This window comes from Coptis chinensis, chromosome 5 (assembly GCF_015680905.1).
Source record: "Coptis chinensis isolate HL-2020 chromosome 5, ASM1568090v1, whole genome shotgun sequence".
NCBI lineage: Eukaryota > Viridiplantae > Streptophyta > Magnoliopsida > Ranunculales > Ranunculaceae > Coptis > Coptis chinensis.
Genome location: NC_141460.1, coordinates 13,824,591 through 13,837,870, shown reverse-complemented (window position 1 = coordinate 13,837,870; position 13,280 = coordinate 13,824,591). Strand labels below are relative to the sequence as shown.

Below are 13,280 nucleotides of genomic sequence, written 5' to 3'. Positions count from 1 at the left end.
GTGCAGCATTACAGGTTTTGCATTCAATCTCTGCATCAAGGAATATATGATATATCTGGTCACGCAACTTTGATTTTTTCCCTTACTTTGTTGTTTTTTATTTTCTACGATAGAGCCAAGCATGAAACTACAAAGACTAAAGGGACAAATTTAGTGTGGAGGTAACATTGTATATTTTTGGGAGCGCGAGCAAAATTTGACTCAAACATGTGCAATGCATTTGTGTGTGCCACTTTTTTTCTCATACATATCTTCATAATTTTACTTTTGTATCCTTTTGTTTGGGAGGAAATGTAGATAGTTAAGCTCCTTTCTATCCTAGCCTTTGATTGTTACTTTCTATGTTGAGTGCAGGTATGTTCAAATTTGTCAGTAAGTGCATTGATAAAAAGGGGTTTTCTGGGACAAAGCGGTATTTTGGTGATCTAGGGAAATCTGTAAGTTCCTTAAGTTCACAGTGGCAGAACTAGGAGTTGTTGTGCAGCAACACTTTCAAGGAATTTATGTTGTATGATATATTCTGCAGATCAAAACAGCAGGATCAAATGTAGCTTTTGCTGCTGTCACTGAAATATCAGATTGTGTTTTGAAAGGAGCAGAAGCAAATGGCTTTAACGGAATGGTATTGCATCCTCCTGGTTCTCTTTGTGAACCCCACTTGTTTTCACACTAATAAGTGCATGGTAGAACTTATAGCAGAAACAATAGCATCGTCTAATTGGAATTGTGGTTAGGTCAATGGTTTCCACCATGGAATACTGAAATTAGCAATGGAGCCATCTCTGTTAGGGACTGCTGTTATGGAAGGTGGCCCAGATAGGAAAATTAAACTTGATCGGAATCCCGGGGTTGATGAGGTAACTATGTCCAGAGGCTTTCTGAAGTATTTGTTCTTGACTATTTCCTTCAACATAAAAAATTATTAAAAGAGGAATGTGTGATTATCATGTACATACTCTTGTCTCTGATCCAACCGCATATTCACATGGAAATTTAATTGCAGTTATATATTGAAGGATACCTGCAAGCTATGTTGGATACAATTTATAAACAAGAATATCTCAGAGTTAGAGTCGTTGATGATCAGGTAAATAGAATTTAAGTCATTACATATCAGAATTCACTAGATATTTTACTTGCATGTGCGGGGACCTATGTATCAACTTCTGCATATTATTTTAAAACATTGTTTCGCAATCTGCTTGCATTGAGAGAATGATAGATGTTGCTCTCTTAGTTGATCTGACTCAAAGGCTGGTTTTGATTACTTCGAAAGCTTGAATTGTCATCATTTAGATACTTTCATTTCATGTGTACTATTATCATATTATATTTGAAATGCATTGTTTGTGTTGTAGCCTTCTGCAAAGAAACGTCCTTAAAGGTATGATGGAGGACTGCAATTCTTGACTTACCTCTAGCTATTTGCTTCTTGGAGTACCATAAAGTTAATAATGGTAATGCAGGTGCCAACTAGCAAAGTTGGTAAAACCTTTGGGTGATGATACCAGAGGTCTGGGGCTTAAACCATGCCAGCATCAAAAAGTTACTGGTCTTATTTAAAACAGGCTTGCCAATCAAAATAATAACAATAATGGTAATTAAGATCTGTGTCTTCAAAAAACCAAAATCCCCGGGACTTGTAATCCTTTAGTGCCTTGTTGAAGATCCTGAGTCTTGACCTTCCATACTTACTGGCATTAAGAATTATTTTCTTTGACCCTTTTATAGAAAACCTTTTGTTCACTAATTTATACCCCTAATATGAGTATGTGAGGAATGATTTTTGATGAGGATGATCTATTCTGGTTGTTGATTTTCATAAATAATAATAACAATAATAAAGAGATAAATAAAAGCTTGTGTGGCATTTCTAACCAAAGCAGCTATGCTATCTAGTAGACAAAGTAACATTGATACTTCATATTCTTAAAACAATCCGTGGACATACGGGCACGTTGTGCATATGATTTCAAACTAGGATTTCCCGTATACCCTAAAGAACTAAGAAAAATAATCTATTAACATAGTTACAACTCCTTGATATGCCTTTTTCATAGTTATTTGTTTGCAAGGAGGCGCTTTGTAAGGTCTTGAGCTCAAAAATTAGTTGTGTAACTAAAGAATGGTAATAGATTTCCTTTTAATTAGTCATTCCCCGTGACCTGCTTCATATACATTGCAGTGGTGGACACTCCGTATCCACTGACATGCATATCCGTGTCAATATGACTTAGCTGATAGATGATAGTCAGAGATGAGAATGTGAATATGAATGAGTCTGCAGGATTTGCTCATATACCTCTCCTATTGAAAGAAGTACATAGATTCAGCCAAAGATTAGACTGGGTCTATACTTCTAAAGGAAAAAAATAAAAAGGCGTCCTACCTCTTCTGGAACTTACTAGTCGAAGATGCACAGCTTAACACAGACTCCAGGGGGGACTGTCAGTTAAACATTTATTGATCAAGGGACGAGCACTGAAAGCACTAGTAAGAATCACACAGATTAATTGTCACACACTAGAGTTCTGAAGTAGTTTTATTAGTAATGCATGCCATCATTCCTTATGGATGTTTTTTCCCATTTTCATTGGTACTACTAAACGTCTACACCCATTATGATGAATGGTATCCTCAAAAACCTATCTAGTGATGCTTCATTTTCCCATTTTCATTGGTACTACTAAACGTCTACACCTATCTAGTGATGCTTCATATTTGTAACAGGTTATCCTCAAAAACCTACCTCCTAACAGCTCCCTCATGAACGAAATCTTGGATCGAGTGAGGAGCTTTCTCCTAAGCAGGGGACTACTGCAAGGAGAACCATCAACAGCTTCTCGTCCTTTACGCCATCTTCGAGGAGAAAAAGTAAGCATTTTCATAAATGATTGATCCATTTCCCTGTCTTGGAATAGAAATAGTGTTTATAATAATGTAATATGGTCATAAGGAGGTTCTAGATACATGTAGATCTTCCTCAATATAACATCCCATTTTGGCATTCCCAATTCCATAAAATCTGTTGCTAGAGTTGATGTGCGGATATCATAATCTTGTAAACTACTTGGCATTGAATTTAAAATTTTCTAAATGCATTGGTTTTATGTTTCCGGTTATATATGTGTTAGGAGATCGTGTCCCGAAAAATTAACTTGTATGTTTCACCAATTCCAAATGTGAATTAGAGAAATCAAAAACGGTAGAGTCGAATTTCCACAAGTCTGATTAAGTGTAGTTGAATGTCCAGTATATGGCGTTTACCAGGTGAAGGATCTGAAGCACAAAATTCACCTTCTTCTGTCTAGGCAAATTATATTATGTATATTAAAAATGCAACACCGATGTAGTTATCAGAAGAAATACTTGTTTACCCGAGAATTCTTGCAGGAATGGAAGATTGGTCCAACAGTGCTGACTTTATGGGAACACCTATTTGTGAGTTTTTCTATCCGGATGTTGAGAAAGCAAGTGACAAAGCTTATGGCTAATGCTAAATGGAAGAAGAATTCAGGAGGTGATTCTGAGAAGGGGATTGTCCCGGTGACCACAAGTGGAAAACAGAGGATAAAAGTTAACATAAAGTGGGGAGTTCGTAAGTTTATCTTTTCAGGTGTAGTTGCATATCTTGATGGACGACTATGTCGTTGCATTCCCAATACTGTTGTGAGACGGATTGTAAGTGGGTTTTTGTTGAGTCTTCTTGATGATGAGAGCAGTAAATGAAAAGCATTTTATTCTCATGTTATCAAATAGAAATCGTGATGATAATCATGTAAGTTTAGTAGTCCCTTCTACCGTAACTGTATATATCTATATAGGACATAAAATTATTCTATTACCGCCATTGTTAGTCAGATTATCGATACCATTTAATGCTTCCGAAACCAGCTTCTACTTCATTTTTCTAATTTGATGGCACTATTGCTAATTATGTCGTCTCGAGTACATACCAATTGTGTAGCTGAGAGTTATGCCATTGTTCATGGTTTAACATCTGATTTGAATTTAACTCCAAGCAAGGGCTAATTGGGTTCAAATCAAAAGCGAAGAAAGCTGGATGGTCATAAGTTGCTCGGATCCTAATGGTAGCATACAGCAGGGAAAATGGGCGTGAAGTTGTTTACATCGTTATCCCCTGTAATCAACCAAGGTCAATTTTGACTCTGCAGGCAATGAAGCAAATGTTTAAAGTTACCTACAGGACTATTTTACCAACAGCACGATGATCTTTATATTACAAGCTCGAGAACCATTGTGCTACCTGAAGACACCACCGTGAGTAACAAAACAACTCAAACTTCAAAGAAATGTGCATCTCACGTGCGCAAGACTTGAGGCGAAACGTATAAAAACCCAAACGTGGGCACTGGAAAACCACCACCAGCAGCAGTAGTAGCTACTAGCTAGTAGTAAGACTAGTAGTACGTGGTACTGTTTCTCTCTTCCTCTTCACTCACTTGTTTTGGGAAACTAATATTATTCACAATGGTGGTGGTGAAAGGTCAAGGCTTTTCACTGAATTTGGCAAGGAAGTCAAAGGTACGCATCTCATCTTTTTTGTTTTCTTTTCAGTTTCATGGAGCTTATGTTTTGGTTCATCGTTGAAGTTGGGGTTTCTATAGTTATTTATATTTTTGTTCATATTGTGTACATGGATCTTCTGTGTTAAGGATTTAACATCTTATTTTTTTTGTGTTTTCCGTCAATGATTAATGCCATGTTTTGTTTCCTTCCAGTGAGTCGTGAAAAAACTCAGCAGTTTAGGATTTTGTATCCCATGCTAATATCAGGATTTTGTATCCCATGCTAATATCGTTCTCCCTGGGGTTTTTAGGTTTTGGTCCTCCTAATAATAGGGTAATTAGGCTTTGGTCCACCAATGACCGATTATTAGGTTTTGGTCCTCCTAACTCTGAGTTGACCACTTTGACCAACGATGGACGTCCGCCCAACTCACATATTTTGTTATTATCTACAATACCCTTATGAGGTCAATATTGACCAAGTTGACTATCTCTAATTTTGTAATTTGATGCCAATTCAACGGTATGTGATGAGACACGTGGTCACTTTTTAACGGGTAAGATCTTCTAGATCTTGGCCGTTGTTATCAAAACACGTGCTAACTATGGATCTCGATAAAATTGGCGGGAATAAACTTACTAACTCACGCCATTTCTCTTCCTTCCTTCACTCTCTCTCATTTCTGTTTCTCCCTTCTCATTTCTCTGTTCTGTCATTTTCCACACAGAGAGAATGAAAGTGTTAACAGTCTCTCATTGACGTAGTTTGGATCTTCGAAGGAAAATTGCAAACTTGGTTAGTTAGGAGTTGGAGTTTTATATATTAAAGAAAAAAACAAACTTGCAAACTTGGTTAGTTAAGAGTTGGAGTTGGAGTTGGAGTTTTATATATAAAAAAAAGAAGCAAACTTGGTTAGGTACGTTGTCAATGCTCCTTCTTTTGCATGTTTAATTTGCATGTCAATGATTATTTTGAATATTTAAACCCTAATGTTTAATTTGCATGTCAATGATTATTTTGAATATTTAAACCCTAATTAGGTCTGTAAATATTACGTATTTTGTTATTCCAATGGTTAGACTTTTTTGTCTGTTGGTTATGTTATTTAATTTAAAATGAGGGATTCTCCATGTTGTTGCCATTAAATAATTACTTAAGAATAGTGGATTTGTATTTCAGTTTCCCCGTATTTTATTGATGTTTATGTCCATTCCTTATTATATAAACCTTGGTATTTCGGCTAGAGAAAGAGGGTTTCTATTTATAGGCTACAGCAGGGACCATGAGGAGAAATCAGGGTTAGGTTTCCTGACGGGCTTGGACTTTTCATGTTCGCCCAGAACACACGACCTAAGTCCGTCAACAAATAACTTATTCCACTGAAGGTCATTGTTGCACTACCGTCCTAATCCCAAATTATGTGTTACGTTTATGGGCCCTATATTATATTCTCGTTGATCTCCCCGTATTTAAGATATCGAATGCCCGTTGATTAAGTCAAGTTACTGACAACTACATTAATCAACTTCTTATGTTCTTGAGTAGTACCATTCAACCTTATTGTCATGTCGGATTAAATTCACCTGTAGGGTTTACATAACAATCCTTATGAGCTCCTCAAGGGGACATTATCAACCCGACTTCCTGCGGGTCACGAATTTCTTCTATAATCAACAACACACCTTACATACAATGTCATTACCCAATCCATCGAGTTTGTTGATTCACAAATGAATCTTACTCATTGATGATTTAAAGCAATGTACAATGCATGTAAGTGCCCGTTATTATATCCGATTTAAGAGGACAAACATCCATAATAACAGAGGTGTTTGTTCTCTTATATAGTCTGTATAAAGAGAAACAATCTCACTTGGTCCTGTTCAATACACACAAAGTGTACTAGTGTAATCCAGTAGTTAAGATAGACTAATACCAGATTATACTACAACCGTACCAATGCTTTGTCCAAATCCATCTTGGTTGTGAACGTTTACTTATACTTTATAAGGTACTGATGATATGATCTTCTGTGTGTCACCACACACCATATCATCTACAACATAAAGTATTAGACACATGCATATAACTAATAACTTAACATATATAATATGCATAACATTTGCCCATATGATTCTCATTCAAAATATAAAGAATTAGAGTTATTACAAAAGTAATGCTTTTAGTATATAACCCTATCAATCTCCCACTTATACTCAAAGCATTGCTTTATAGTATACTACTAACAAATCTCCTACTTATACTTAAAGCTATGCTGCCAAGCATCTGATTCCCATCCCCTCAACATGCCAGTCAAAAGACTTAGCCGTTAAGCTCTTTGTAAAGGGGTCAGCTAGGTTATCTTCCGATGTTATCCTGGTAACAATAACATCTCCTCTTTTTACGATGGATCGTATCAGGTGGTACTTGCGCTCAATGTGTTTACTTGCTATATGGGCTCGTGGTTCCTTCGAGTTAGATATCGCACCAGTGTTATCACAATAAAGTGTGATACTCATAGGTAAACCAGGTACCACTGTCAAGTCCAATAATAAGTTCCGGAGCCAAACTGTCTTAGTCGCAGCCACATATTTAGCTTCCATAGTGGAGTCAGACATGCATTTCTGCTTGACACTCCTCCATACTATGGCTCCACCTCACAAGGTAAACACACAACCTGAGGTGGATTTACTCTTGTCCTTATCTGACTGAAAATCAGAATCTGTATACCCTAAGGGAACCAAAATATCTGCATGGTATACTAACATATAATCCATAATTCTTTTCAAGTACTTCAGAATATGTTTTACCGCAGTCCAGTGCCCTTGTCTTGGGTTCTTCTGATATCTGCTAACCATGCCAACGGCAAAGCAGATGTCTGGCCTCGTGCATAGCATGGCGTATATTAAGTTTTCTACAACCGAAGCATAAAGAACCGCTTTCATGTCCTCTGTCTCTTTTGGTATCTTGGGACACATATCCTTTGATAGAGGAACTCCATGCCTGAAAGGCAAGAAACCTTTCTTGGAGTTTTGCATTCTAAAACGAGTCAACACAATATCAATATAGGTAGCCTGAGATAAGCACAACATCCTTTTCTTGCGATCTCTTATAATTTTGATCCCAAGGATGTGACCCGTTTCTCCCAAGTCCTTCATATCAAATTGCTTTGATAACCATACCCTTATGTCCGACAACACTTTCACATTATTTTCAATGAGTAAGATGTCATCTACATAAAGCACAAGAAATACCACTACGTCTCAATCAAATTTCTTGTACACACAAGATTCGTCTGGGCTTTGATCGAATACATAAGATTGGATTACCTCATCAAAACAAATGTTCCAAGATCTAGAAGCTTGTTTAAGTCCATAAATGGATCGTTTAAGCTTACAAACAAGATGCTCTTGACCCTTTTCAATGAATCCTTTTGGTTGCTTCATATAGATGGTTTCCTCAATACTTCCATTAAGAAAAGCTGTCTTGACATCCATTTGCCAAATTTCATAATTGAAATGAGCTGCGATAGATAAAAGAATCTGGATAGACTTAAGCATGGCTACTGGTGAAATGGTATCCTCATAATCGATACCCTCTCTCTCTGAGTAATTCCCTTTGCCACCAGCCTTGCTTTAAAGGTTTCAACCTTACTGTCTGCCCCTCTTTTTCTTTTATAGACCCACTTACATTCAATGGTTTTTACACCATTGGGTGGCTCTACATGCTCCCAGACCTGATTAGAATCCATAGATTCTATCTCAGAAATCATTACCTTTTGCCCAGATTCTACATCTTTATCTTGGAGTGCTTCATTGCAGGTCCAGAGATCAGGATCTTGGTTATCAGTGGTTATGTCTGAAAACATTCCCAAACTAATCCACCTATCAGGTTGTCTAACAACCCTCCCACTATGATGAAGCACCTCTTGTTCTTGTACGTCATTAGTGACACGTTGTGGTTCCTGTTCTTGTACTATTGGTACTGAAGTAGTGGGTGTCTCTCCTTTTAATTCTTCTAGAATAATACTACTTGGGGTCTTGTGGTTCATCACATAGTCTTCTTCTAAGAATCGAGCATTGGTGCTAACAAGGATCTTCTGATCCTTAGGACTATAAAATAAACCACCCTTCGTTCCTCTAGGATAGCCTACAAACAAGCGTACTTCTGTACGAGATCCCAACTTATTAGCATCTCCCAACACATGTGCCGGGGTACCCCTAATCCGAATGTGTTTTATACTAGGCTCACGCCCAGTCCACAATTCTGTTAGAGTCTTAGGTACTGATTTAGAAGGTACCAGGTTCAGAATGTAAGCTGCCGTTTCCAAGGCATATCCCCAAAACGAAATTGGTAAATCCAAATAACTCATCATCGATCTAACCATTTCCATAAGAGTCCTGTTTCTCCTCTCTGCTACACCATTCTGTTGGGGAGTCCTAGGTGCAGACATTTGGGATGTAATCCTAACCTCTGATAAATAATCCCTAAACTCTCCTAAGAGGTATTCACCACCACGATCTGATCGTAGTGACTAGATACATTTTCCATGACGTTTCTCCGTCTCAGCCTTGTACATTTTGAATTTTTCAAAACACTCAGACTTATGAAGCATCAAATAAATGTACCCATATCTTGAATAATCGTCAATGAATGTGACAAAGTATTCAAAACCACCTCTAGCCTGGACAGTCATGGGTCCACATAAATAAGAATGAACCAGTTCCAACACATCTTTGGCTCTATACCCTTTGGCCTTGAAAGGCCTTTTTGTCATCTTACTTTCCAAGCAAGATTCATAGATAGGAAAAGTTTCCACTTTCAATGAACCCAAATGTCCATCGGCTACCAATCTCTGAATCCTCCTCAAGTTGATATGACCTAACCGTAGATGCCAGATATGTGTTTGGTTCATTTGAGAAGGTTCCTTTCTCTTATTTGAATTAGAAGATGTGTTATTAATTTCCATTTGATGCATTGTGGGTGGAATATGATTAATGATATATAAATTGCCTTCTAATGCACCAGAACAGATAAAATGTTTACTTTTCTTAATGACGACCTTGTCATTAAAAGAAACAGAATATCCATCCTTAATTGCCATAGAAACTGAAATTAAATTCTTTCTAAAATTAGGCACATAAAGACAATTCTTTAACACCATAGTCTTATTTCTACCAAAAGATAAACAAACATCTCCCACTGCAACAGCTACTACTTTCGTAGCATCCCCCAAAGATATGGTAATCTCTCCAGCACTTAGTTTTCTGGTTTCCTGGAACCCTTGCATCGAAATGCATACATGGTCAGTGGCTCTTGTATCTACACACCAAGTATTGGTAGATAACACCGCTAAACATGTTTCAACAACTAGTGCATGAGACATACCTCCATTATTCTCTGGTTTGAGAAGAGGACCAACTCCCTTCCAGTCTATGTTATAAGGGACAATGAGTTTGTTTTCCTTAAGAATAGTTGCTAGTGGGTTGAAAGTAACCATTTTGAAAACCTGAGAATCACATAAAATTAACTATTATGTAGGGCAAAATTTTTTTGAGTTAATAACAAAAATTAATTAATTATTCAACCCGTCATAGCACCCTACACACCGAGAAGTAGTAAGCCACGATAGTGTGAACGTTTGCCATTCTACATTCATGGAAATACTTTTGGAGTTAACTTAAAAATTAATTAATTAACCCGTCAGCACCCTACACACCGAGAAGTAGTAAGCCACGATAGTGTGGACGTTTACCATTCTACATTCGTGTAGAGAGGTTTTTCCTATTAGTTCTACTTCTCGTCAACTTAACAACACACCACTTATTAGAGTGGACACATGCCATCTAGACAAGTAAAACTAAAATGTTGACCTTTCTTTGGTCCTACAAATAATAGCAGTGATTCCGATGGGGAAGATACCATTACTTGCATCTAAGTGTATACCATTACTCAACACTAAGTCCATTATTTGTAATGAATCCCTTCAGATGGAGAAGTGAATCCATTCATTAATAATTTCATATAGTTGTCCTTTAGAAGTTTGTTCTGGTAATCCGTAATTAGACTCATCCGATATGGAGGAAGGCACTAAAACCGACGCGCAAGTATAATTACATTACCAACAAACCGGTAATGGAGACCGTGGGATTTATACCAAACAAAATTCCCGCTCCCACTTAGTTATTTAGAACTGAGGATCTTTCTGTTTACTGGTCAGGCCTATGTCCATGTTATCTATTATTCATGTGGGCTTAGTTTTTAGCACAAACATCCACAAATAAAAACGTGCATATAGAATAAGCAAATATGAACAATAAAATGGAAAATAAATTCCCAACTGTTATGGCCATATTCATTGATCTATCCTGTTTGCCGAACTCTTTTAGTTGCATTCGCAAAGTCTGGCGGTTAGGTCGCGGGGTTCGGGGCAGCGCCCCAATTTTTATTTTTATTTTTATTTTTTAAGAAATCGTGGACTATTTCCTTCACTGGAAACCTCACGAAATCACATCATAGACCCCCGAACAACAAACAATTTTCACCTTGTAGAGAAAAAAAAAAATCTCTCTTTCTGTCGTTGAGGGCGCAACCCGCGCTCCTTTTATGCCTATACAAGGCGCGTGGCGTGCTCATGCTTTTGATGACTTCCAGACGCTTAAGCGCAGACCGCGCTCAACCCGTGCTCATGCCTTTGGCGACTACCAGGCGCTTAAGCGCTGCCTGCGCTCCACCTGCGCTCTACCAAAATAAAAGAGCATCTCGACCAATCCAACTTTTGATCTTTTGATCTTTGATCATACAATAGATTACATTATGGATAATAAACAAACAACATGATACATACCGTGATTTAAATTACATCCACCAATAAAAAAAACTGTAAAACCGATCACTTTTCATAAAAACAAAATCGATCACTTTTCTTTCCATAAATCATTCTGACCATAACAGTTGGTCTTGATGCCTGCAAAACCAAGTTAGAGCAGTTTTACATCTACCAACAGATCTACATGCTCTGATACCAATTGAAGGAACCGTTATGGTTTCATGTAATAATTCTAAACCAAATCGTGAGAACCCCTTATACTGCTGCGCGTGGGTTTTCGCAATTTGTAGTAAATATTTTATTCCCCGCAAATGAGATGTATAGACTTCTGAGAATAAATATGGAGAGAAGACCCTTTGTACTAGATAGAAGAAGCAGTTTGTGAGTACCTTCTCTAGAACTCTCGTGGGGATTAAGCTCATCCACTAGGGAATTCCTAGTGGTTTAAGACCTTGTTGCATATGGTCAATGCAATCGCACTCTGTAAAACAAGATTAATATAATAAATAATAAATCACTCATTTGTGATCTTAGTTTTCTCTCTCATTTTTGCTTGAGGACAAGAAAAATACTATTTGGGGGTGGTTGATCAGCTCCCAAATGTGCGTTTTATTACCCTTGCATTAATGTATTACTGCATTACATCCCTTCTTACGCATATTGAAAAGACAACTCATAGCTTTTATTTTCTTTTTCAGGTGACAGAGAATTTCAAATCACTTATCATAAAAGCTGTATTTTAGCACCAAAAGGAGTCTTATTAACGCTTAATATGAAGGCTCAAAGCTGCTATGAAAAAGTGCTGAAAAAATCAAAGTCAAAGGTCAAAGGTTAATGACTCAAAACCAGAGAACTGAAAGTCACGTCCTTAAACGAGAAGACTAGAGATGGATGACATTGCTACAAGAGAAGACTTGCTCAAAAACCTAACTTGTTCAAGAAGATATGAAAAAGCAAAAGCAAAAGCATAAAGCAACATAGTGAGGTGTTTTGATTGTAGAGGGAGAGAGCAAATCAGTCTTTGGCAAAAGGTGTAGTATAAATTCCAAAAAGTAGGAGGAAAGAAGGCACCTAGACTTAATCTAGTGTCATGTAGGAGTAGTGTAATCTTTATTTTCAAGTCATTTTACATTCTACTCTTTTTCATTTACTTTTTGTTCTTCAATCTTCAATCAAAGTTATTTCAATACAAGTTCATATTCAAGTTGTCATTTAATCTTCAACACAAGTTTGTTCATTCAATATAAATTTTTTCTTCATTCAAGTTAGTCAAGTTTCAATACAAGTTGTTTCATTCAAAAACAAGTTATGAGTTGTAAGTAATTTACTACCTTCCCACCTTCATAAACTCCCACCAATCCATATCTAAACAATATATGGTGAACCTCATCAATCTATTGAACACTCCCAGTATACTCATACTTCATCCATGTAACATAATTAGCTTTCGAACCCATCCTATGAGATATGAATATTAAATTATTGTAAAAAATAGTTGCAATTATACAAAGCTAAGAGATATATATAAATATTATATTGATCACTTATTAATCAACTCCCAAATATGTGTTTTATTACCCTTATATTACTGTATTATAACCCGTCTTACGCTTAACGAAATGACAACTCATAGCTTTTATTGCCTTTTTCAGGTTATGGACAATTTCAGACCATTTATCATAAAAGCTACGTCTTAGCACCAAAACGAGCCTCAATCACGCTTATTATGAAAACAATAAACTACTATGGAAAAGTGTTAAAAAAGTCAAAGTCAATGGTCAAAGTCAAAAGTCAAGGTCAAATATCAAAGCCTTCAACTCAGAAGACCAGAGATGGAGGCCCTTATCTCAAAATATAACATTCTCCCAAAACCTACCTTGGTCAAGAAGAAATCAAAAAGCAAAAGAAAAAACAAAAGCAA

The 13,280-nt window shown here is 36.9% G+C and overlaps 1 protein-coding gene and 1 long non-coding RNA gene across 5 annotated transcripts in view; both read left to right on the top strand.

Moving 5' to 3' along the window:
• Positions 1-3,890, top strand: part of LOC147496786 (vacuolar protein sorting-associated protein, putative (DUF1162)) — a 42,435-nt gene extending 38,545 nt beyond the window's left edge. For all 4 annotated transcript variants that reach the window (XR_015194888.1, XR_015194887.1, XM_086559665.1 and 1 more), the window contains 6 exons: positions 355-437; positions 527-622; positions 735-857; positions 1,004-1,087; positions 2,731-2,874; positions 3,394-3,890. Coding sequence is in view for 2 of the 4 variants with exons in the window: in XM_086559665.1 (XP_086415791.1) it covers positions 355-437; positions 527-622; positions 735-857; positions 1,004-1,087; positions 2,731-2,874; positions 3,394-3,729 (866 nt within the window). In the remaining 2 variants the exon portion in view is untranslated. The remainder of the gene's footprint in view (positions 1-354; positions 438-526; positions 623-734; positions 858-1,003; positions 1,088-2,730; positions 2,875-3,393) is intronic.
• Positions 3,891-4,269: 379 nt separating this feature from the next.
• LOC147496785 (uncharacterized) lies at positions 4,270-12,618 on the top strand. Its single transcript, XR_015194889.1, has 2 exons — positions 4,270-4,545; positions 12,058-12,618. It is a non-coding gene; the product is annotated as an uncharacterized LOC147496785 (long non-coding RNA).
• The last annotated feature ends 662 nt before the right edge of the window (positions 12,619-13,280 follow it).